Here is a 22,522-nt window from a genome sequence, read left to right on the forward strand (position 1 = left end):
TCCACTAAGTAATCACCAAATATGTTTAATCTTATATAATGCAAACATAAATGCTAAAGACAAGTGGTATTTATTACCTTTATGTTTTACACATGGTTGGTGCCTAATAAATATTTGTATGATGAGCAGATGGTTGACAGTATATTTAGATTGAATATCAGTGATGTGCCAAGTTGCTTTGTAAGATGTCAGCAATATTAATGCAATGTAGACAGAAATGTTTCTCTACATATTTTGACTAGTTATCAGAGATAGCTTATAAAGAAAACGAGATTTTTCACAAAGAACCCAATGTTACCTAAGTTTTTTTTTTCCATGAGAGGGGAATAACATAGTATGTGGTACAACTCTGTCTATTATAATCAATCAGTGTTACTTATTCCTTTGAAACTATGATTTGTGATAGTTAGATAGGGAGAAGAGAATTAAACTGGACTGTGATCTAAAGAATGTGTGCTCTCAAAATAAAACTGCAGTAATCAAAGACCCAAACACATTCAACATTTTAGAAACAGATCTTAGTTTTAGAAAGAAGAAAAGACAATCCAGAAACAACCAGGTGGACTCTAGACATCCATGGAGGAGGTGATCAGAGCTCATGAGAGTACCAGGAAGGAGATCAGCAAAAGCCCCCCATCATCCCCTGTTTGTGGGGAACAGATGAGCGCAAAGACCCACTCAAGCCACACAATTCTCCAGTCAGCTACCCGAGGGTCTCCTTGGTATTCAAGCACACGTAAAGAAAAGTAGCCTTCCAACATCTTAGATTCTTCCTGAGAAAATAGTGATCTGCAGTACAAACTGATTATGCCAAGACTGTCCTTGCCCTAACCTCTCCTAGGTTCCTGAAATCCACCCTTTCCATTCCCCAGAGAAGGTCCCCTTCCCTCCAGTCCTGTATTATTATTGTTCCTTTAGAAACCAACCAACCTCCTTGCCATGGACAATCTTATCCAAATAGTATCTCCTGTGAGGCTGCATCGGTACTGTGGCAGAGTTCACGGAGGACTGTAAGATCAAGCGGAGCTCAGTCCTTGGGGGGTTTACTAGTACTACTTAGTTGTTCAAAATGCAGGGGGAACATGAAGTTCTAGAAATCGAAAGTGGACTGGTTGAGCAGGCGTCAGCTCCCCCACATGCCCACTCAGCCCACCCCAGCCTCAGTCAACCCACAGGGCAGAACCACTTCCTCTCATGATGGGAAACCAATGAATGGGGCAGGCTACACGAACTGGGAGAATTACTTCATTCCCTCATGACACCCTTCCATTTACTCTTCCTTTTACTTTTGCCTAACTCTTCTGTAGTTCCTTAATTTTTCTTCTTCTGAAAAGTCATATTTTCCTCAATTCCCCAGCCACCCTCCACCCCAGACCTACTAAATTACTATTTTTAAAGCACAACAAAACTGTATTTTACATTCCATAATTTGCATTCATTTCTCAGAAATGTTTGGTAAAACTGCTCACTGTTGTGAAACTAGCTCTATAGTAGGCAGAAATACCCTGTAAGTTCATTAAAGGTTCTCAGGTCTTATTTAAAGAAATGTACCCCAACGCTAGCAATGATTACAACCTTGCAAATCTGTGGCGCTCTGTAACTTTCTAAATACATTACCTCATTCGATCCTCATAGTCTCTCTATGAAGTGTATATCATTATCTTTATTTTATATGAGCAGAAGCTGCAAACTACAGACACGTGGAAGGCACTATATGCTTAATATCCTTATGATGCTCTCTGGCTTTTTGCTCAGACTCATGGGAGCAGGTTTAGGAATATCTATTTAGAAGTCTACCAGTTGACTGAGGATGAGAAAAATAAAATATTCCACCTCATTCAGTGTTGGTAACTTATTTTGGTGTTATTAATATTCAAAAGAAATATCGTAGTTTTCTTATCACTTTTCTTTTCTTTCTTTTTCTTTTTTTTTCTGAGACGGAGTTTCGCTCTTGTTGCCCAGGCTGGAGTGCAGTGGTGCGATCTCAGCTCACTGCACCCTCCACCTCCCAGGTTCAAGCAATTGTCCCTGAGTAGCTGGGACTATAGGTGCCTGCCACCACGCCTGGCTAATTTTTGTATTTTAAGTAGAGGCGGGGTTTCATTATGTTGCTCAGAGCAAACTCCTGACCTCAGGTGATCCTCCCGCCTTGACCTCCCAAGGTGTTGAGATTACATGTATGAGCCACTGCACCTGGCTCCACTTTCCTTTTTTTAATTAAAAAAAAACTAAAAAGGGGAAAGATTCTGCTTAATTTCTTCTTGGTTCATTACCTGCATGAGTTTAAAAGTAATCATCCTTTCCCTCCTCTCTTTTATACCTAATGTTTTATAAGAACAAATTCTAGGCAAAACGAAAACCACAATATTACTCAGTTAAAACTTAGCTCGCTTTCATAACACATTTTACTACTTTTTTTTTAAAGGGTGACATTTTTAGTTGAACTATCAGTAGTTATAATAACTAACATATTTACTTATTTATTAGACTCTAAGATACTAAACAATTTGAGTTAGGTCTGACCCTCTTTCTATATTAGATATATTAACTGTCTGGCCATATTAAACCAATTAATAGTTTTGAGCTCCTTAAACAATTACATTCTGTCCTCAAACTAAACGAATGCTTTGGCCGTGGATATATACAGATACACCCTTTCACTAGAGCCTAAAATTTAAATGCCAGGAATTACTCTACGTATTTGAGAGTAATGTGCATATATTAGTCACCCAATCTCTTGATGATCATGTATAGACACCAGTATGCAAATATGTTACCATATAACTCAAAATAAGTGCAATGGAGCACTTCTTACTCATGTGTTACTAAAATTCTTGTCTACAACTGAATCTAAGTTAGTCTAAGTGTATATAAATATGTTTATATAAACACATATTTGAGAACTTTTGGTAATTAAAGAGGGCTTCATTTATCTATAAATTTTAGCTTCATCTCTCTGACAGGGTGAAGGAGTAGTTCTGTTTATTTTCTAGTGTACAAAGTTTCTACATATATTTCTGGAACACTTCTAAGTTAACTGTACTGATTTAACCACCAGGCACCAAATCTGGGCCTCACACAGGTAGGCTACTCAATTAATATCTGCTGACTAATGTACATCAAGCTGTCATTCTTGTACATCAAAGATGTGTACATTTTTGGCAGATAATTTCAAGCAGCAACGTATTAAAGAAATGAAGCATATGCAACCTTAAACTTTCATTTCTGATCAGTCTTGTAAGTAGTGAAAAAAAAAAATGCCTTGAACAGAGAATAATTCAAATGGCCAACTAACATTTAAGGTAATGCTCTGAGTCTTGAGACCACTCTGAAAGGAGTAAGACATGTTTTCAGGACTTGGTGAACTTACTCCATTACAGAGAAGAAAGATCCCATATACCACAAAGAAATTGGAAAGAAAGCTAATGTTTACAAAGTTCCATTCGAGGTGGCCTCATTCCTCAAACCATATTTTATTAGCATCACTTAAAGCCAAATTTATAATATTATGTTCTATCACCATAATTGTTATTTTCTAACTTAGTTACTAGTTCCAATCCTAGATAGAATAGAAATTTTAGATTTAATATTGCCAAAACAAAATTTAAATATATTTAGAAAAGGCTCTGTTATTCCAGAACAATTCAACTCTACACTTTTATCCAAATCTAATAGCTTCAATTATTTAGTTATTTTTTGATTTATTTGCATGTTAGGTTGGCGCATATGTCAAGACCCTAAAGGGATGGGTCCATAAATATTGATGCATACCCCAAATTTGCAAAATAGTATAGAATTTCAGTAGATCTCACTGTCTTTTGCGTTAAACATTCACAGTGGTAAAGAAGATATTTAAGATTTGTAAGTCTTCTCTATTTCTATTCTTAGAAAATGACAGTCAAATGAGAAATCAGATGTGTGGAAAATAGCTACTTCTCAGGAATTCCATAGCTCACCAGTAACTTTCCACTCTGAGAGTAATACACCCTAAGCAAAATGAGTTTGAATTGTGGGAAGAATCTAGAAAATCAAATAGCCACTTCTATCTGTTTATGTTAGGATTATGCTTTGTTTACTTTTCCTGTCAATCTTTTTTTTTTTTTTTTAAATAACAATCCTGAACACTCTGCAAGTAGAGTTAAAAGTAATAAGGAAAATAGTTTGGCATAATAATTCTTGGGCAGTTTCAATAATATCTTATTGTTGCACCTATCAATTCTATTCCTGTTCTTCAAATTAGCTCCCATGAACTATCCTTAGTATCATCCCTCTAGACTAAACAAAAAGAGGAAAAAGCAAACGAGGCTCAGTTATCAACAGGATGCAAGGAAATGCTGCACAATTAGCAGAGGGTTGGGATGTATTCATTTAGCAAATATACACTGAGCATCTACTGTGTGCCAGCCTTGGCCCAGCCTAAAGATACAAGGGTGCTCTCAATCAGCTCTTAGCTTAGAGAGAGACAAACCTTTGCGCATCAAGTGATGTAACAATGGCGTGAACAAAGTCCTGTTCATACTGAGGAGGAAGAAGTGATTCTGAATGAGGCAGTCAGGACGGTTCACAGAGAAGGTGACGTAAGAGCTGAGCCATGGGGTTTGATAAATAAGGCCCTCTTAGGAGGCAGGCAGTGGGTGGAAGTGCATTTCAGACAGATGGAAGAGCAAAGCCCAGAAGTAGGAAACACAGTGATCATCGGTGTTGGGAAGAACTTGGATCATAACCAAAGAATATAAAATGAAAAATGGGAACGCTAATGCAACTGACATAGTGGTATCACCAAAGTCTAGGGTTCTTCGACTGAGAAACAGGAGACCAGAGTCTCCTCATATAACAGCTCATGGGAGGACCTTATATAACGGCTCATGGGAGGACCTTAGTTTTGTGCTTGTGTTTCTAAAACTGTAAACTAGAGAGAAAAATTATGAAATTGTTAGCCAATGGTAGGGTATATTCAGTAAGAAAGAAGAGTAGCTGTTGCCCACCTTTTTCCAAGGCAGGGAGAGCCTTTGCCTCAAATATACAGTACATCCCATCTGCAGATTCCCATCTGCGTCCATTAAAAAATCTTAATTTCAGGTGTCAAAAAGTATTTGAAAGTTAGTAAAAAAACTGGCTGTCCCTACCTTGCTTCGGAATGATTATGGTTACAGGGGTGCCAGAACCACTTGATTGTAGGTTGAGGGATACCATATGCGGTGCAAGTCAGGATTTGTCTGCTGCCCAGTGGGTAGAGAGCCGGGTCTGGAAACGATGACACGGCCTTTTCGTAAATCTGGGGTTGCACTGGAAAGGAGATGAAGAACAGGACGGAAGTCAAGAGCAGTTCTAATGACTTTCTCCTGGGCCACACATGAAGGACTACATTCTCACTGGTTTTGATGTCAGGGAAACAAACAAGAAACAAAAAACAAATAAACCCTCCTATTTGTCAAGAAAATGCAGATTTTTAAAAATAGTAGCAGGGTTTTGAGATTATTAATAATTTGATTCCATGGTATGTACCTTGTGATTACAGTGATAAAAGATCATGCCGCCTATGGAATACAACAAACAAACACGAGATCATTAAGATGGGAACTTAACGTTAAGTGTTTTTTCAAATGATTATTTGAAATTTTGCTATCTTTGATGTTGTTACGCTGATTTTTGAATTCATAAATGTTCACTAATTTGTTGCCTACTAGAACCAGAAGAAAGTATGAACAGCAAACTTACCATTGACAATTAGAGTGGCAGTGAGGTTTTTAAACACATCTGACTGTTTTATGCTCAGCAAGATTGTATAATTCCCTGCATCCTCTTCAGTTACGTCCTTGATAATTAACGAGTAACCACGAGTCAAATAGCGAGCAGATTTCTCAGTTGTAGGTAACCCATCTTTTAACCTGTGGTTAAAAACATGACCAGTAAGTCACTTCACACAGCCTCTCGATATCACTTTGATAACACTGTCATTTAAGTTTTTGAGCTCAAGTTGACCAGTTTCAAACCTTTGATCATCAGTGTTGATTTTTAAAATGTAGGCATTAACTTTTGAGTAAAGGCAGATATGATTTTTAGACTGGGTAACACTTCATATTTATTGGCAAGGAGGAAGAAATAAAGCGAGTGAAGACAGAAAAGCAGTAGCTTAGTGTGCCCACAGGGATACTGGTGGCCACTGTGACTTAAGTATTAACCCAGAGGCAGGGGCTCTGATTCCATCCGAGATGTTTTTCAGAGTTTTCCACGAGGCTCCATGAGCAGCATAAGGGCCATTGTAAGTCAGATCAACTAGATCACTTCTCCAGATAAAAATAAAAATAGACTTTCCTATTGTGGTCTCATGTGGAGTTCTTATTAGTTTTATAAATGGTCACACCAGTTGTCCCTTTCAAAAACTAGAGTGAAATCAAGATTATCAGGATTTTTCCTCTGAGGAAGAACAGTTAAGGCACAAAAAAAAACAGAAACCATAAACTTAAAGAAATTTTAAAAACGTATTAAATACTGAATCGATGCATTGATATCATTCTATTGCACACAGAACCGAGAGTCAGAGGCCTGGGTGCTTGACCTGGCTCTGCTACTCACTGCAGGCTGCTGCAAGCATGACTAACCAGTTTGGGCTCCAATTTTCTCAAATTTTCTAGAGGTTCTCAAAAGTTTCCTTATAACTCTAACATTCTATGATTTCATTAAAATGCACAGTTCTTTAAATAGGCAATTTTAATCCATTAGGAGTTTCTTGTGTTCTGTATAAAGGTTTAATATTGGGAACTTAGTTCATTATCGTGCATGATTATAAAGTCCTACAAACAAATTCCCATCACTAGTGTGTCTCAGATCCAAAGTAATTAAAATGAGGATGCTACACTTTGTGATTACAAATATTGTCTTGGTATTACTTTAGATTATTTCCTATCAACAAGTCAGCATTTTTGATGGTGGATTGAATTTTTTTAATGCCCTTGCTACTTAGTTACTGAAGAAATCCACACTAACAGATGAGCGTGCTCTCAGACACTGGAGGAGTGAATGTACCTCCTAGAGTCATTAAATTACTATTCAACTTACTATTAAACCTAAAAATTTACTACTAAACATTTTTGATATTCTGAAGCAAAAAAGATCATTTTTCTACTGCAATGGCATGAAGACATAGTACAAAGTTAAAATTTTCTCTTTAACTCCCTATTAAGTATTTGAGGGAACTGCAAACAAACACTGCCCTCATACGACATTGAAAGCCAAATCAGCTCTGGTTAGGGAGATTCTAAAATGGCACCACATCCCTATTGTATGGATTGTTTTGCTAATCAGTTTTGTACTATACTCTTTGTTTAAAATGTAATGACTTGAGCCAAATATATTGGCATTTAACAGTAATTTTGTAAAATGATTGCAGATCACAAACAGATTACATTGTTTTACATCAGGTGTTGTACTAGTGTTTTAAAAAACAACTGCTGAAGGAGGTTTTGAATATGTATCCTTCTAGCCAAAAAAAACTTAATTAGTTCAAGTAGGCCCCATCGTCCCCCTCTTCAAATGAGTAAGTCTTGTCTCTATTAATGTTTGTTTAATTTTAAAACAAGACTGGAACTTTCAACCCAGCTGTATATAAAAGAATTATTTTCAGCATTCTCATTACAAGAGCCCACTTCTTCAGGGTTAATAGAGCATGTTACATATTCAAAATGCTTCCTAGTCATTGCTCAACACATCCCATTCAAAGAATGTTGACATCATAGGAAGGTTTAGAGATGCAGAAAGTTAGCCACAGTGAGAGACTAGACTGAAATGAGCACTCAAACAAACCTCATCTCTTGCTTACCTTGCTACATTATTTGCCTTTCCCCAGTCCTTCTCACCTCCACCACCCAAGAATCTACAGAGTTCTGAGCTCTCTGGGGCTGTCTGAGGAACGTCTCTCAGTATTTTGTCAGGAATTCAAGTCATTAGGCTCTTGCAGCTTCCCACTTACAAAGCATGTCTTAAACTGTTATGGAAATAAGGAGGGTCCTACCATACAACTTCCGGCGAGGGAAATGCCTTCACTTTCATAGAGAGCCGGTAAGACCTCTTGCCAGCTACGGTTTCAAGCACCTGCTGTTTTCGGTGTTTCACGGTGATGAATGCTTTATCTTTGAAAGGAGAAGTGATAAATACATTAGAAAAGAATACATTTCCATAAACAAAACCTTAGGGCCTCATTCAGGGAGGGTGTAATCAATGAGTAAATAAACAGAGCTGAATTATGATACAGCCTATCAGTGAGCCCAAATGTTGATCATGAATAGGATACTTTAAAAGCACTGTAATTGGTGAACGCCTTTCAAATCAAATGGTATCACGTCCTAGCAACATAAAACAGTGGCAGAGCAACAGAAAGTGAAACACCTTAAATATCTCTATCACAATAACAAAGAAGTGGGAAGATATTTCTAAAAATCTGAGAAAAAGTTGCTCTGTGCACCCTAAAACAACTAATTTGGTATCAACAATCAACTGGAGAAAGACAAAAGGAAATAAAGGCTACTGATAGAATTGTTCCATAGTTTCTGCCCTCCACACTGTTTCCTTTTCAGCAATGGAAATAGGGTCATTAAGCATTTTCTTTATATAATTTGCATACTGAAATTAAGCAACAACATTAGGATTCCTTGAGAGTAAAAGCAGGGATAAAATAGCATTAATTCTAAATGATTTAGCATATCATATTTTTATTTCTCTAATTCATGGTAGTACCTGACAAATTTTTCTTAGATAATAAAGATAAAACTCATCATCTTTTTCTGTTTTGTTTATAAAGAACACTAAGAATTTCATAAATATATTAGGTTCTAACAGAATTATTAGCCATAATAAACATCTAAAGAAAGGACTCTGTTCAATTCAAAAGTCTTAAGTTTAAAGAGTACTTAATGTGGTTTGCTTTTTGACAGGGGGAGGAGGGAACCATGGCCAAGTCGTATTCATTCATGATAATGTAACTCTTGGCCAACAGAAAACTGACTTATTTAGAGAACACAGACATCTACAATGATTAGAAAGCATAGCATGAGTTGGCAACGCTGAACTATGCTTACCATATATATGCACTGAGGTGTTAACAGATTTGAATGATGGTCCACTCCTTACACGACAAGTATAAAGTCCTTTGTCTTTGTTCTGCACTTTGTCAATAGTAAGAACACTGTAGAATATGTTGGCATGGGAATTGCTTTGGTCAATTCGTCGCCTTACAGAAGCTCTCTTATTTTTCTAGAAAGAAAATGTATAACAAATGTAGAAGGAGTGAATGTTCATGCTTAAAGTTATATAGGATTTTAACATTTCTTAGATCATTACTTTGACAACAGCTTCTGTTTTATACTAAGAATCATGTCAAATCCACCTAGAGCATAATGTTTGGAAACTACATCTGTGTCTAGAGGTGCTTCAAATATGTAGCATAGCAGGATTTATTTAGCACTTAATTTTCTTCAAATACACTTTCACATATACTATCTCAATTGTTTGTCCCAACAACCTAATGAGATTGGCAGGCTGACTGCCCTTTTACTGATTGAAAAAAACTGAAGGAAGTGACACCCTGGCCCAAGTTGGCTAGGAACTGAGGTCTTTTGAGCATAAATCTAGTGTCCTTCCTCTGGCACACACACCTCTCTACACAGTAACCTGTTCCCTAGGCATAGATATCACACACAAACATGGACAATCATAAGCCTTAGTGTCTGGCTGAATGACAGTGCTTCTCTCACCAAATCACCGTGTGAGTTTCCTTTTTTGTCCCTACGAGATATGAAGGAAAATATAATGAGTCTTGGCTGTACTTACTAAGGTGGAATAATCCTATAGTTTCATTATTTCACTCTTTGAACAATGCTTGCCAATGTCGGCTAGATCATAGTAAATGGATCTTTAACCAAGACTTGGAAGGTGCTGTCCCAGGTTTGTCTCAGAGAAGACCAAGAATTATTAGCCTTAGGCTCTGCAATCTGACCTGGCCACAATGACAGTCCTGCTCACTGTTTTGAGAAGACAAGATCACATTGCCTTCTCCTTTTTTTTTTAAAGCACTATATTTTACAACCAATAAGTTATTTCCACCTCTCAATCCTTCCCCATAGTCATAGGGGGTGGAGGGGAGGAGCATGGAAAAATGTCTTTGGGAGCTGTCCAGAACTGATTTTTGGGTCTTGAGCTTAGTTCTCCTCTGTGCCACGTTTAATACACTTCTACCCACCTGTCCTTTTACTTCCCCGTTGGAACAGACAGACACATGTTGAGGCCATTTTCTTCATTCTCAGCAATAACCAGAGAGAAAAGTCAATTGCCACTATCAAAAGTCAGAGAACTAGTCCTCTAACATAACAGACTGAGGGAGCTTTCTGCAGCTCTATTTATACAGGTACTACTCGCTTTGTCAAGCTGAGTAACACTGGTATTGCTTCTGACTTGGGAAAGAACTCATCCTGTGTTTTAGAATTGCTTCGCCCAGTACTGCAGCCACCAGCCACGTGTGGCTATTAAAATTAAATGAAACCAAAAATTCATTTCCTCAGTCACACTAGTCACATTTCAAGTGCTCATCTGCCATATGTGGCTAGTGGCACAGTACTGGAGCACAAATACAAGAGATTTCCATCACAGAAAGTTCTGCTGGACAGTGCTATTTTAGAAGATTATTAGCATTTAATACATGTGTTGTAGATACTCTTACTTACAGTAGCAATGTTAGCAGGATAAAAGTTTCTTCCCTCTTGGCACTTACGGAGAATATTTGATTTCTATTAAAACCCAGAAAATATTGCTACAAGCCATAACGTTTTTATTTAAATGAAACAATACCACTCCTAGAAAATAGTTTATGACTGATAAGTCCTTAATGTGTCCCTACAGGGCACTCGTTACATGTTTTTGTTGCTAAGTTATTCCATTTCCATGGCGAGAAATGTCGATGAAAAGCAACACTAGCTTGAGACTGATGCATTAATCTTTCATACATAATTTAATCATAAATTGACTTTGTAATTGGGCAATCTGAACGACATAACAAATGATTGTACTTGAGATATGCCACATAAATCATGCTAACACACAAGAAATGGGGGCTAGAACTACTGTCAAAATTTCCGTAACAGTTTACAATAGTTTCCCCATCTATACATTTTTAAAACAATTATTGTTTGCAAGGATGTTCAATTTGAATAAGGGAACCCAACTCAGGCTTCATTCTTCTCATTTTTCTGAAGGACAGAATTGCTCCCCTGACACTTAACAAATGGAATATTGGATGGCTGGGTTGTAATATCTTTTCCAAACATGCTCCAATCAGGTGCCTGACTGTCTGCCAGTATCTTAAATGAATGCGCTGACAGAGACAGCCTCCTGGAAAGTTGTTGTTGTTGTTACAAAAGGCAGTCCCTGCCTGGCATTTAGTGATAAATTTCTCTCTCATCTCTAAATCCTACAGAATAGTTTCCAAGAATGAAACAATCCCTTTTTTTCCACCTAGATTCGTGCAATAGAAATACCAGTCTACACTCTTCAAAACAAAACCCCCAGACATCAAAAGACAGTATCTATGCATATCACACTCATGAAATACTAGGCAAAGAAAGCACTCGAACCAAACCCAAAGCTTCTTTATTGACTAACACTGCCACAGGAGTCAGGATTTTCTGACTTTTCCCATCTCAAAAACCCTGTGGGATTTCACTTGCTTAAAATACTGTCCTGCATAAGAAATAGAAAAATGGGTCACTCACTTCATCAGGGTAACTCCAGGTCATTTGAACTCTCGTGTTCAAGGGAGTGGTAGCAGTACAATTGAGGACAAGAGTATGGCCTCTAAGTAATTTGACTGGGCGTGGTGTGCTTATTTGGACATCTATAATTGTATTGGCTGCAAGCATAAGAGAGAAATTTTTTAAAATTAAGATTTCATTACACAGATAAAAACACAGAGCACTTCGGCTTATATTCATGCCTTTGAAGCATCACTTACTTTGTCGATGTGTGAGATAGTTTGTCTTATACAAATGCCCATTGACTGTTGCTTCACAGGTCAGAAGCCCTATTTCTTTGTACGTTGCATTTGATATGATGAAGCCCTTTCTACTGTCCCAGATTATGCGTTTTCCATCAGGGATCAAAGTTTCAAGTGGAAACTGAAAAGGAAGAGGCATGCGTTAACAAGGTCCTATTCGCACTGATTGGCAATACTGTTTCACCAGCAGTTTGTGAAAACATGATTTTTTATCTAAAATGAAAATAGTAAAACTCTGTAGTTTGCTTACAACAAACTAGGTTAAAAACTCTAGTTTGTTATAATTGGTTCTTGAGTTTTTTTTGCATATAGCAGAAGATATTTGCATTATGACAAATTATAGTAATTATGATAATTTACTATCTGCCTTGGCAACAAGTGGCACCTACCCAGGATAGACCTAGTTGTCATGTCAGACTTTCAGGCAGAGCCTATAACTCTTTGGCCTCCGGGAATCTTCATAATAAACTGGTCAGACACTCAATAGACAAACCAATTAACAGGCCGGGTGTGGTGGCTCACGCCTGTAATTCCAGTACTTTGGGAGGCTGAGGTGGGCGGATCACCTGAGGTTAGCAGTTACAGACCAGCCTGGCCAACGTGGTGAAACCCCGTCTCTACTAGAAATACAAAAATTAGCTGGGCATGGTGGCAGGCGCCTGCAATCCCAGCCTCTCGGGAGGCTGAGGCAGGAGAATAGCTTGAACCTGGGAGGTGGAGGTTGCAGTGAGCTGAGATCACACCACTGCACTCCAGCCTGGGAGACAGAACGAGACTCCGTCTCAAAAAAAGAGAGAGAAACCAATTAGCATTTTTTTCTACTGGGGCTGCCAGATTATTCTCATTTGTTTTCATCGTCCAGAGCTTTCAACAAGCCATAGTTTTTCCTCCCATTTTGCATGGTTTACTGAAGAAGTGGCTGTCTTCAAAAGAGTGTAAATAATTCCAGGTCCTCCAAGATTCATAACATTAACTTGGCACTCACTGGGGTTGTCATTCTGAGGATCCTGCTGTGTCACAAGGAAGGCATCAGCTCTGCCTCTGGAAAGGAAACCCCCAGAAGCTGAAGCTGCTGATGGTGAAGGCAGCCTCGGAGGCCAGAGACTCTGCAATGAATGAAGTGCTCTCTAATGCTCAGAAGTATTCCCAAGCACGGTGAGACCAAACAGAAGAAAATAATCCATGATCTGACTTTCTCCTTATGCCTTCTTCTGGCATCAAGAATGTAACGTTTAAAGACTACAAGATAAACACTCTGCCTTGGGATTAAAGTTTATTTATAAAGGGTCATTGCTCCATAAAGTGGCCCAGCCAAATTCCCCTGATGCCAGGTTGCCAGCCCAATTTTAGTGGCGGTAGACTCCCAACTACCACTATTCCTTATTCCCAGTTGAAAAGGGGGGGAAAAAAAATCAAATTACCTTCCCCCAACAGATTATAAAGGAAATACCAAACAGCCACAAAGAAGTTCGAAACCTTTTCTACCGCCTTTTAAAAAGTACACCTGGCATCCCTCTCTCTATCCAGTTATCATTTATTTCTATTGCTTGCTGAAGGAGCTGATCTGGATTTGTGATCCTATGGCAGAAATTTCTAGTCCAGAAGCCGCTAGTGCCTCTCTTCCAGGGACTATGCCTGCATCGGAATGTATTACTGGTGTTCCTTGGGTTTGAAACTAATTACATCCTGTTTATGAAGAACTGAAAGCAATTAAAGGATTCGCTTTCATGTTTCAGTAAATCAAGGTGCTACCTGTAAACTTAGGAATGCATTTGGTGGGAAAAAAAGAACCTTCTCTTCAAATTTAGTGCAAACAAAGGAAAAACCCAGAAAAATTTAAGTCAGGCACTGAAATCTATGGTACTTTACAAATAAGTGAAAACAAGCATGTGCTGAATCTAAAAGAAAGGTTTGCTGACAGACTTCCTCAGTACAACTTAAAAATACACTAAAATTTCCTTTGAAGTGTTTCTCTTACTCTCATCTATCCATTACGGCTGTTAGTAGTATTCCATTGACAAAGTAACTTTACGTTTAGCTGACAAGATCTAAAGCAGTCAAAGACTGTAGCCCATCAGCTGTGGCCACCACCGCACGTGTAAGAATGAAGGCAGATGGGCAGGTGGATCTCAGCCTCGAAAGGAAGCCCTGGGCAGCAAGGCCTGTCTGCAGCTGACCATGGCTCCGACAAAGCAGACATGTGAAAAGGAGAGGGAGGGGACAGAAAATTAGAAGAAAAGGGACAATAAGAGAAATGAAAGGGAAAGATATTAACTTCATGTCAGCAGAAATACGTCATAGGTTAGAATGTTTCCAGTATATATGTGCCAAACCAAAATCCCTGTTAAAATTTTACACTTCTCTTTCTGTCTTTTTAAATTGTGCACTGCAGATCTTAGGCAGAAAAACAGAGTAAATAGACTCCCACCAGCCCCAGATTTTTATATGGGAATTTTGGAATGCTCCTGATGACCAAAAAACCCATCTGCATTAGCGCTGCCATGAAAGAGAACATTTCCCTCTCCACATGGTGTTCTCCATACTAATCATACAGCAATAATTATCTCAGACTAAGGGGAGTAATGCCATGCTATTGAAAACATGACTTGGTAATATATCAAGTACAGTATTGGGTATTAAATTGTTAAATAATGCTAAAGCTAACCCTTGAATAGGGCTTATCTTGTACTTAGATACTGTTCTAAGTGCTTTCCATATATCACCTGACTTAAGCTTTCTAACAGCAACGTGAGGTGGTACTACTGTCATCACTCCCTTCCTCAGATGGGGCAAGTGAGTGGAGAGAGGTTTGATCACTCATTAGTTTGCCCAGTGACGAGTGGCAGTATGTTCAGAGTGCAGGCAATGTGGTACCAGCCTCTGCTCTTAACTACCCTTGTCTTCCCCCTACACGAACTAGACCATTCAAGAAGGATGGCAGGAACACTGAATGAGAAGGCAAGGTATTGGCTCAAATGCCCAGTATGACCTGTGAAGTTCCTGACACTCTGGAAACCAGGGTGTTTTTATCTTGACCAACTGAGGAGTTCGACTCCTCTGGCGTTTCCAGCTCTGCCGTATAATGACTTTCTATTTCCTGGCGATGGCATACAAATGTAATGGAGGCCAAAACCTGTCTCTGATGGACTGTGTTGAAGGCCTACGTGAGTAACAACCCAGGAGAGTGAATGCAAGGAAAGAGGATAAGGAGACTCCTCCACCACACTTCAGGACTCAGGGTTGATGGGTGAGACTGAACATCATTCTCTGAACTCTTCCAGCCTAACTGCCACCACTACCAGCACCAAACACTTTCTGAGTGCCTGCTCTGTGATGCACTGTGCGAGGTGCTGCTCTGGGGCGGACTTGACTTTCTCTCTTAAAGTTCTAAGCTCTCAGAACTTAGCACAGTTTTCCATTTGGGGAGTTTTTATCCAGTTCTGAGTCCTGGTATACTCCTAACTCTTACTGCTGATTAATTAGCTAGAATGTCATATGTTTAGTTTTTGTTTTTATTAGATTCTACCCTAAATCTTTTACCTTTCCGTATGTACAATTTACAATATAGTATGAAGAAAAGTTTTATGCACAGCCTTCTTTCCTCCCTTTTTTTTTCCCTAAGAGATGAAGTTTGGGTGCTCAGCAGGAGACAGGCCTTTTATCACCGAGGAACTTGCCAATTCAAACCAAAGGTGGTGGCTCCTTATGCATGAAGCCAGAACATGTCAATGCCTGGAGAACTGGGCACCCTGCTGACATTCTGTCTTCTCTGCAGTAATCTGGATAATCCACTCTCTGCAAAGTTATTAATCTGTGTAAGCAGCAGAATTGATTTTTCTCACATTTGCACACAGTTGGGTTTGTGGCAATACATAACATTTTTCACGATTTCTGTTCTTTCATTATTCACATCGATTTATGCTTAAGACACCATCATTTTATTCTATTTAACCACATGCATGGACATAACTTCTAGCACTATTCCTTATAGTAAAAGGATGTTACAGGCAAGTCCACTGAGAAGCCCAGATGTCTGTAAGGAAATTATTCCAGAAAGATAAAATGAGTAAAACTTCATTATGCTTATTTGCAGTAAAAGTATGCTGAGAATAGCAGTGTTCAAATTTACCTTTTTTAAAGTAACAGTGATGTTAGGTGATGTAACCCGGCAGGGAATGACGAGCTCCCTTCCTTCAGTCATGTGTATAATTTCGGGGATTTCACTGTACATCTCTACGAAAGGTCTACCTGTATCTGAATGAGAAGAAAATGAAAAAAATATATATATAAACGATTGACACGCAAGCATCTAGACACTGTAGCTAGCGGGGTAAGGTAGGCACTGCCACAGTCACATCACTCTCCCTTAATGTAATCCATACATTCACATCTTTGTCTCTGAATTTGGCCCTCTGTGTTTCTACCCAGAAAAAGAAAGCTTCCCTAATAAAACCTAACTTCATATCTGTTGTTGGCCTCTGATCAGATTGACCCAATACCCTAATATGCAATTGTCGTATGGGTGGACCACTGTGGGAAAAAGCCTAAAAGTGCAGTAAGAAAGAAAGGAGAAAATTCTGCATAAACTTCTCACCACAGCTATGCTAAGTGCCTCAGGAAGCGCCCTCCAGAACCTTTGTAAGTGCTCAAAGGGCATAGATGCAGCGGCGAAGGTCAGCTCTCTTTGGAGAATTCGAGGTGATGCGGAAGTCTAGCAAGTTGAGGAGAGGATTATCATTTGAATGACAGAAGCATGACTTAAAGGTTTTCTAGACCTTTCCTCGGAGGCTAATAATAATGAATGAGAAGGTCTGAGCTGCTTAGGGGGAGGGGGACAGGCAGGAGAAGCTGTGTTGAATGCTGCATTTATTTCATATGTATATGAGGCTTATTTCTTTAGTATGCGCTACTTACCTGCTAATAGCAAAGTATGTGCAAGTGCCTGCAGAGAAGTCTGAAAAAGACTTTAAGCACCAATACTTCCTTAAAAAGCATGGCATTTGGCCAGTCTCAGAGGCAAGGAGGATTCAAACACCTGTTCAGCTTCCCTGTAACTCCTCAGGGAACCAGAATGAGGCCAAGATCCTTTTAGAAACATTCTCAGTCTACCCTGCCCTCGCCCTCGGGAATCTATTGACATCCTCAGGCAGCGATCTCTTCAGGAGTCACTGTGTTCTGATCGTCCCCCGTTTGCTCCAGCCTTACACACTAAATGGAAAGAAGTCCTGTGTGAACTCTCTCCATTTGGACCTGAAAGAACCAACCAGGCCCCCGCCTGCTTGCTGGTCCTGCCTCAGGTTTGTGGGTTACGAAGCTCATTCAGGATGTGAATAGAGAATGAATTGGAGAGAAATAAAAGCAGTAAGCAGGCAATGGTTGCCCAGACTAGATGGTGGCTACAGTGATCATTATGGTAGAACTGTGTCCCCACCAAAACGATATGCTAAAGTCCTAACGCCCCTGTACTCCTGAATGTAACCTCATTTGAAAACAGGATTGTTGCAAATGTAATTACTTAAGCTAAGTAAGGGAGGGCTCCTCATCCAATGTGATTAGCATCCTTATAAGAAGGCAGCCATGTGAAGACAGACAGGGTGTGCAGACTCGCACTATGTGCAGATGGGTGTGATGCAGCAGCAAGCCAAAGAATGCCAAGGATTGCGGGCAACCACCAGTGTGCAGGAAGAGGCGAGGGAGGGTTCTCCTGCAGGTTTCAGAAGGGGCATGGCCCAGATGATTTGATTTCAGACTTAGAGTTTCCAGAACTGTGAGATAATACATTTCTGTAGTTTTAAGCCAAAAAAGACAAAAAAGTGGGCCGTTGCTGTAGCCTGCTGAAGATGGGATAGTTTTGTGCACAGCAGTGTGGAATTGAGGCATAGATGTGAGCTCTAGAGAGACCCTTTCACCACAGCCCATCTTGTGCAGTCCCTGGCACCTGTATGTTAATAATTCCCACTCATCCTCCGGGAAGCCTTGCTAGCCCCCTTCCTTCCCGCACCCACCTTAGGGACTTTCCCAGTGTTCCCATTGATTCTGTTACAGCACAGTCCACAGAACCAGCGGTTTTCTAGAGGAGAGGACATGGATTGTATTCATGTCTGTCTCATGTGTACTGAATGAATGAGTGAACGGGTATCCAACTCTGTCATTTTACAGATGAGAACAGAGGCACAAACAGGTGAAATGAGTTGTCTAGATGGGCACAGCCAGGCCTGTAGGCCAGTTACTTCTGCCTCCAATCTAGAGCCCCTTCCCCGGCGGCACCCTGAAGGCTGAACCTCTGGCTACCTTCTCTTGAAGGCCCCCACAGAAAGGGCTGCCAGCAGGTGACAATGGTTTTTCAGAGATGAAGGCTGATTTCCACACATTCAGTAGGAAAGTAAGTGCCTCACGGTACTGTATAGTGTTGGAGAAATTCTGAAAAAGGGCTGATCACCAAGGGATAGTGTGTGAGAGCAGGCTTTGGGGCAGGCTTTGAGTCGGAGGGAGGTGGTTCAGAGTACGCCTCAAAGCCTGGGTTTAATCCTGGCTGTGGTCCTGTGTAACTGTGAGACCTTGAGGAAATCATTATACCCTCTGTGCCTCATTTGTAAAATCTATGTGAAAGGGCCATGATGAGGATTACATGAATTAATATATGTAACACACTTAGAATGATGCCTGGCAAATAGTTAGCTGTTAATTTTCTTCTTATTATTGTGACTCATTTGAACTTATGAACGAAGTGTTAGAGTTGGCAGTTAGGCAGACATGAGTGGGGCAGGAGAGTGCCCCTCCTCCCAAGAATGTCAAGTGACCATCAGGTGATGGTCAGGTGGTTATTAAACTGTCTTTCTAAAATAATAATTGGTCACAGCTGGCACCAGAGACGGACAGTCTCCCAACAGATAGAAAACACCTGAAGCTGATGATCAGCAGCTTCCTGATAAGATCTTAGAAGTTGGGCGAGCAGGCTCAAGCATGCACACTCAAAGGCAAAATGGCACAGCTTAACCGGTATATGACTTTCCTCTGCACATGCTCAACTGGTAAGGGAAAAACACCTCAAGTGAGCACAAACACAGCTTCAGTAAACACAGCGTGCATGTGGCTCCTCCCAGGTGCTGGCAGGCCACTGTGCATGTGAACAGCCCATCCCAAAGGAAAAATCAGGGGAGAATAAACACAAACCCTTGAATCTTTCAAGTTGCCTGCTTGGCCCTCTGCCAAGTGTAGTTTGCTTCCTCTCATTCCTGCTCTAAAACTGTTTAATAAACTCTCACTCCTGCTCTAAAATTTGCCTTGGTCTCTCCCTCTGCCTTACACCTACTAATGCCCTTGGCTGAATTCTTTCCTCCAAGGAGGCAAAATCTGTATGTTGCTGTAGACCCATACAGATTCGCTGCTGGTACCAGTAGGTAGATATGAAAATCACAAATTATACTCATCATCTTAACTATCAAAAATATAAATATATATTGATATAGTGGCATAGAAAAAAGGAAACAAACATACTAAAATTTTAAGAGCCAGGTGCAGTGGCTCACACCTGTAGTCTCAGCACTTTGGGAGGCTGAGGCAGGAGGATCACTTGAGGCCAAGAGTTTGAGACCAGCCTAGGCAACATAGCAAGATCCCTTCTCTGCCCAAAAAAAGTTAACAATGATTATCTTTGAGTGTTGGCTTTTTGGATTATTGTTGTTCTTATTTACCTTCTTCTATATTTGTCAGTCTTTCTAGAATGATCGTGCATTATTTTATAGTAATATTTTTAATTATTAAAGTTTAAAACTCAAATGATAAAGCTCCATCCATTTTTGCTTAAGGAAAACTATAAATTTTGCATTTGATTTACCTGAGTTTTGTCCTCTATAATAGAATGAGACATTAACTGTCACAGTTAATAAACTTAAGTGTTTATTAGGAAATCTCAATGGGTATAGTAACACGCAGAGAGAAAAAGTTAATCAGATAGACATAAGGATTTCTTATCTGCATTAAATTCCTCCTTTAAATAAAGTTGCTGAGCTAGACATTCAGCCATGGACTATTGGGATTTGATCATTCCTTTCCTTCCTCTTGTGAGTCTATATTTTTGTCTCTTTTGTGCATCCCAAGGTAAACACAAATACTAAGAAATGGTTTAATTCATTTAACTAAATTGTAAATCCTTCATATTTAATTTACTGTCTCCTTAAGCGACTGTTTTCAACAAAGGACACTGGCACAAAAAGTTCCTACAGGAGATAATAAAATCAGTGTAGTCATTTCTAGACTCATGAATACCAATCCCAAATGAAAATAGAAAAGGTTAATTCAACATATCTTTGAATTTCTTCTTTCCCTTTGGTACTGTGGATCCCCAAAACACTTAAATTTTACGACAGCTATTGGCCTTTAAAAGCCAATACCAATTTCAGCACTGGGTCCACCGAAATTCTATCTGAAGATATCAGAACTTCAGTGATTTGTGTCCCTCCAAACACTATGCAAAACACATCATTTGTGTGACAGTCAAAAGTGGCATTATAAATCCACTGTGTTTGCAAATGAGCATATGACTGTAGATACACACACACACACACACACACGCACAATACTCTCTGGGCTTATTAATAGTATATTTCCTCTGCAATTTACTTCAAGGAAGGGCTAAGAATGAATTTGCCTGACATATAATAATACAAACATATTTTGTTTTGTAGGACCATAGATATAGAAGAGGTCACGGTTCCATTAATATCACCAGTAAAACCACTTACTACTCCCATAGGACACATCTGTCTTTGTCACAAAATTAAAAATGACTTCCAATCCCAGCCAGCACTGCAGAGTGATTTCCTGAGACCAAATTGGCTGGTTGTTGAAAGAGTGAGGAAGAGCTGCTCCAAAGACTGCCGGTGTACTGGCAGCTCAGACACACTGTCACCAGGGACTCATGCCAACACTCAGCTAGGTGGAGGTCACACTGCCCTCACCTCTCTGAACTCTTAGAGCTCAAAGCAGTGACAGGAAACTGGCATAGAATATGAGGTTTTCTCACCCGCTGGGAGTATCTGGACTGTCACCTATCCTTCAGGACAACAAGTGGGCTCAGACACAGAGAAAGATCAAACAGGGACCCTTGCTCAGAATGGAATGATGTCTATTTTTTAAATGTATTTTTTCCTTTTGAAATCTGTAATCATGCTGGCACATTGAAGCATACAGATGTAGTAGCCCCTGCCTGTTATCCTCAATCAATTCCATTTCCAACTGGCATCACCTGGGAGTTCTGCTGTGTTCAGAGCAAGTAAACAATGTCCAAAATTTAGGACTTCTGACTTGAAGAGGAGTTCAAGAGTAAACACATTGTTTTCTAGCACATGTACATATTTATGGTCTTTACAAAGTTTTTCCTGGTTGCCTGTCTTTTAATTGCATTTTTATCCTGGTCATGAGGACATCTAGTCATTTTAAAGGAGGGTATGATTTTCATTTATTGAAGATGAAGTGGAGAGGATAAAAAATGAATTAACCAATCCCATGAAAAGGGTTCTATCTAGACATAAGAGTTTTCACATCATACAGATATTCATATTGTGAATCGTAAGTAATATTCAAGGAGAATGTACTGATTGGTAAAATATTTTATTTGAAATATGAGCAAGGAAAGATAAGAGGTAGGTTCTTCCACGACTTACACTGCCCATCAAAGCCACTGACAACTCAAAACAGAGCTTTGGAGCAACCACAAGAAAGTTGGAGGAGTTATCCTAACATCAGACAAAATAGACTTTTAAATAAGAAATTATTAGTGAGGAAATGGTTAGTGAAGATAGAGAGGGGTGTTTGATAATATTAAGAGGATCAATCCTGGAGGAAGATATAACAATTAAAAAACATATATGTACCTAATAACAGAGCACTAAAACACAGGAAGCAAAACCCAACAGAATCAAAGGGAGAAATAGTTCAACAGTAACAGGTGAAGATTTCAATACCCCACTTTCAATAGTAGATAGTGGGCTAGTCACGGTGGCTCATGCCTGTAATCCCAGCACTTTGGGAGGCCAAGGCAGGTGGATCACTTGAGGTCAGGAGTTCAAGACCAGCCTGGTCAACATGGTGAAACCCCATTTCTACTAAAAATACACAGATTAGCCAGTGCGGTGATGCATGCCTGAAGTCTCAGCTACTCAGGAGGCTGAGGCAGGAGAATCGCTTGAACCCAGGAGGCAGATGTTGCAGGGAGCTGAGATTGCGCCACTGCACTCCAGCCTGGGCAACACAGCAAGACTCCACTTCAAAAAAAAAAGTGGATAGAACAACTGGACAGAAGATTTTAAAAAGCCAGTAGAACACCAGAGCAGCACTGTTAACCAACTACACCCAACAGACATCTATAGAACACTTCACCCATCACAGCAGGGTATATATTTTCCTCAACTGCACGTGAAACATTCTCCAAGATAGACCATATGCTAGACCATAAAACAAACCTCAATAAATTTAAAAGGA

The 22,522-nt window shown here is 39.6% G+C and overlaps 1 protein-coding gene across 4 annotated transcripts in view; it reads right to left on the minus strand.

The window, feature by feature from the left end:
* The window catches only part of FLT1 (fms related receptor tyrosine kinase 1), a 196,848-nt gene that overhangs the window by 122,505 nt on the left and 51,821 nt on the right, over positions 1-22,522 (minus strand). For all 4 annotated transcript variants that reach the window (XM_055244574.2, XM_055244575.2, XM_063619208.1 and 1 more), the window contains exons 4-10: positions 16,170-16,294; positions 11,999-12,161; positions 11,760-11,896; positions 9,075-9,249; positions 8,012-8,129; positions 5,719-5,888; positions 5,127-5,286 (exon numbers count right to left, since the gene is read on the minus strand). In XM_055244574.2, the coding sequence (XP_055100549.2) occupies positions 5,127-5,286; positions 5,719-5,888; positions 8,012-8,129; positions 9,075-9,249; positions 11,760-11,896; positions 11,999-12,161; positions 16,170-16,294 (1,048 nt within the window). The remainder of the gene's footprint in view (positions 1-5,126; positions 5,287-5,718; positions 5,889-8,011; positions 8,130-9,074; positions 9,250-11,759; positions 11,897-11,998; positions 12,162-16,169; positions 16,295-22,522) is intronic.

This window comes from Symphalangus syndactylus, chromosome 15 (genome assembly GCF_028878055.3).
Source record: "Symphalangus syndactylus isolate Jambi chromosome 15, NHGRI_mSymSyn1-v2.1_pri, whole genome shotgun sequence".
Taxonomy (NCBI): Eukaryota; Metazoa; Chordata; class Mammalia; order Primates; family Hylobatidae; genus Symphalangus; species Symphalangus syndactylus.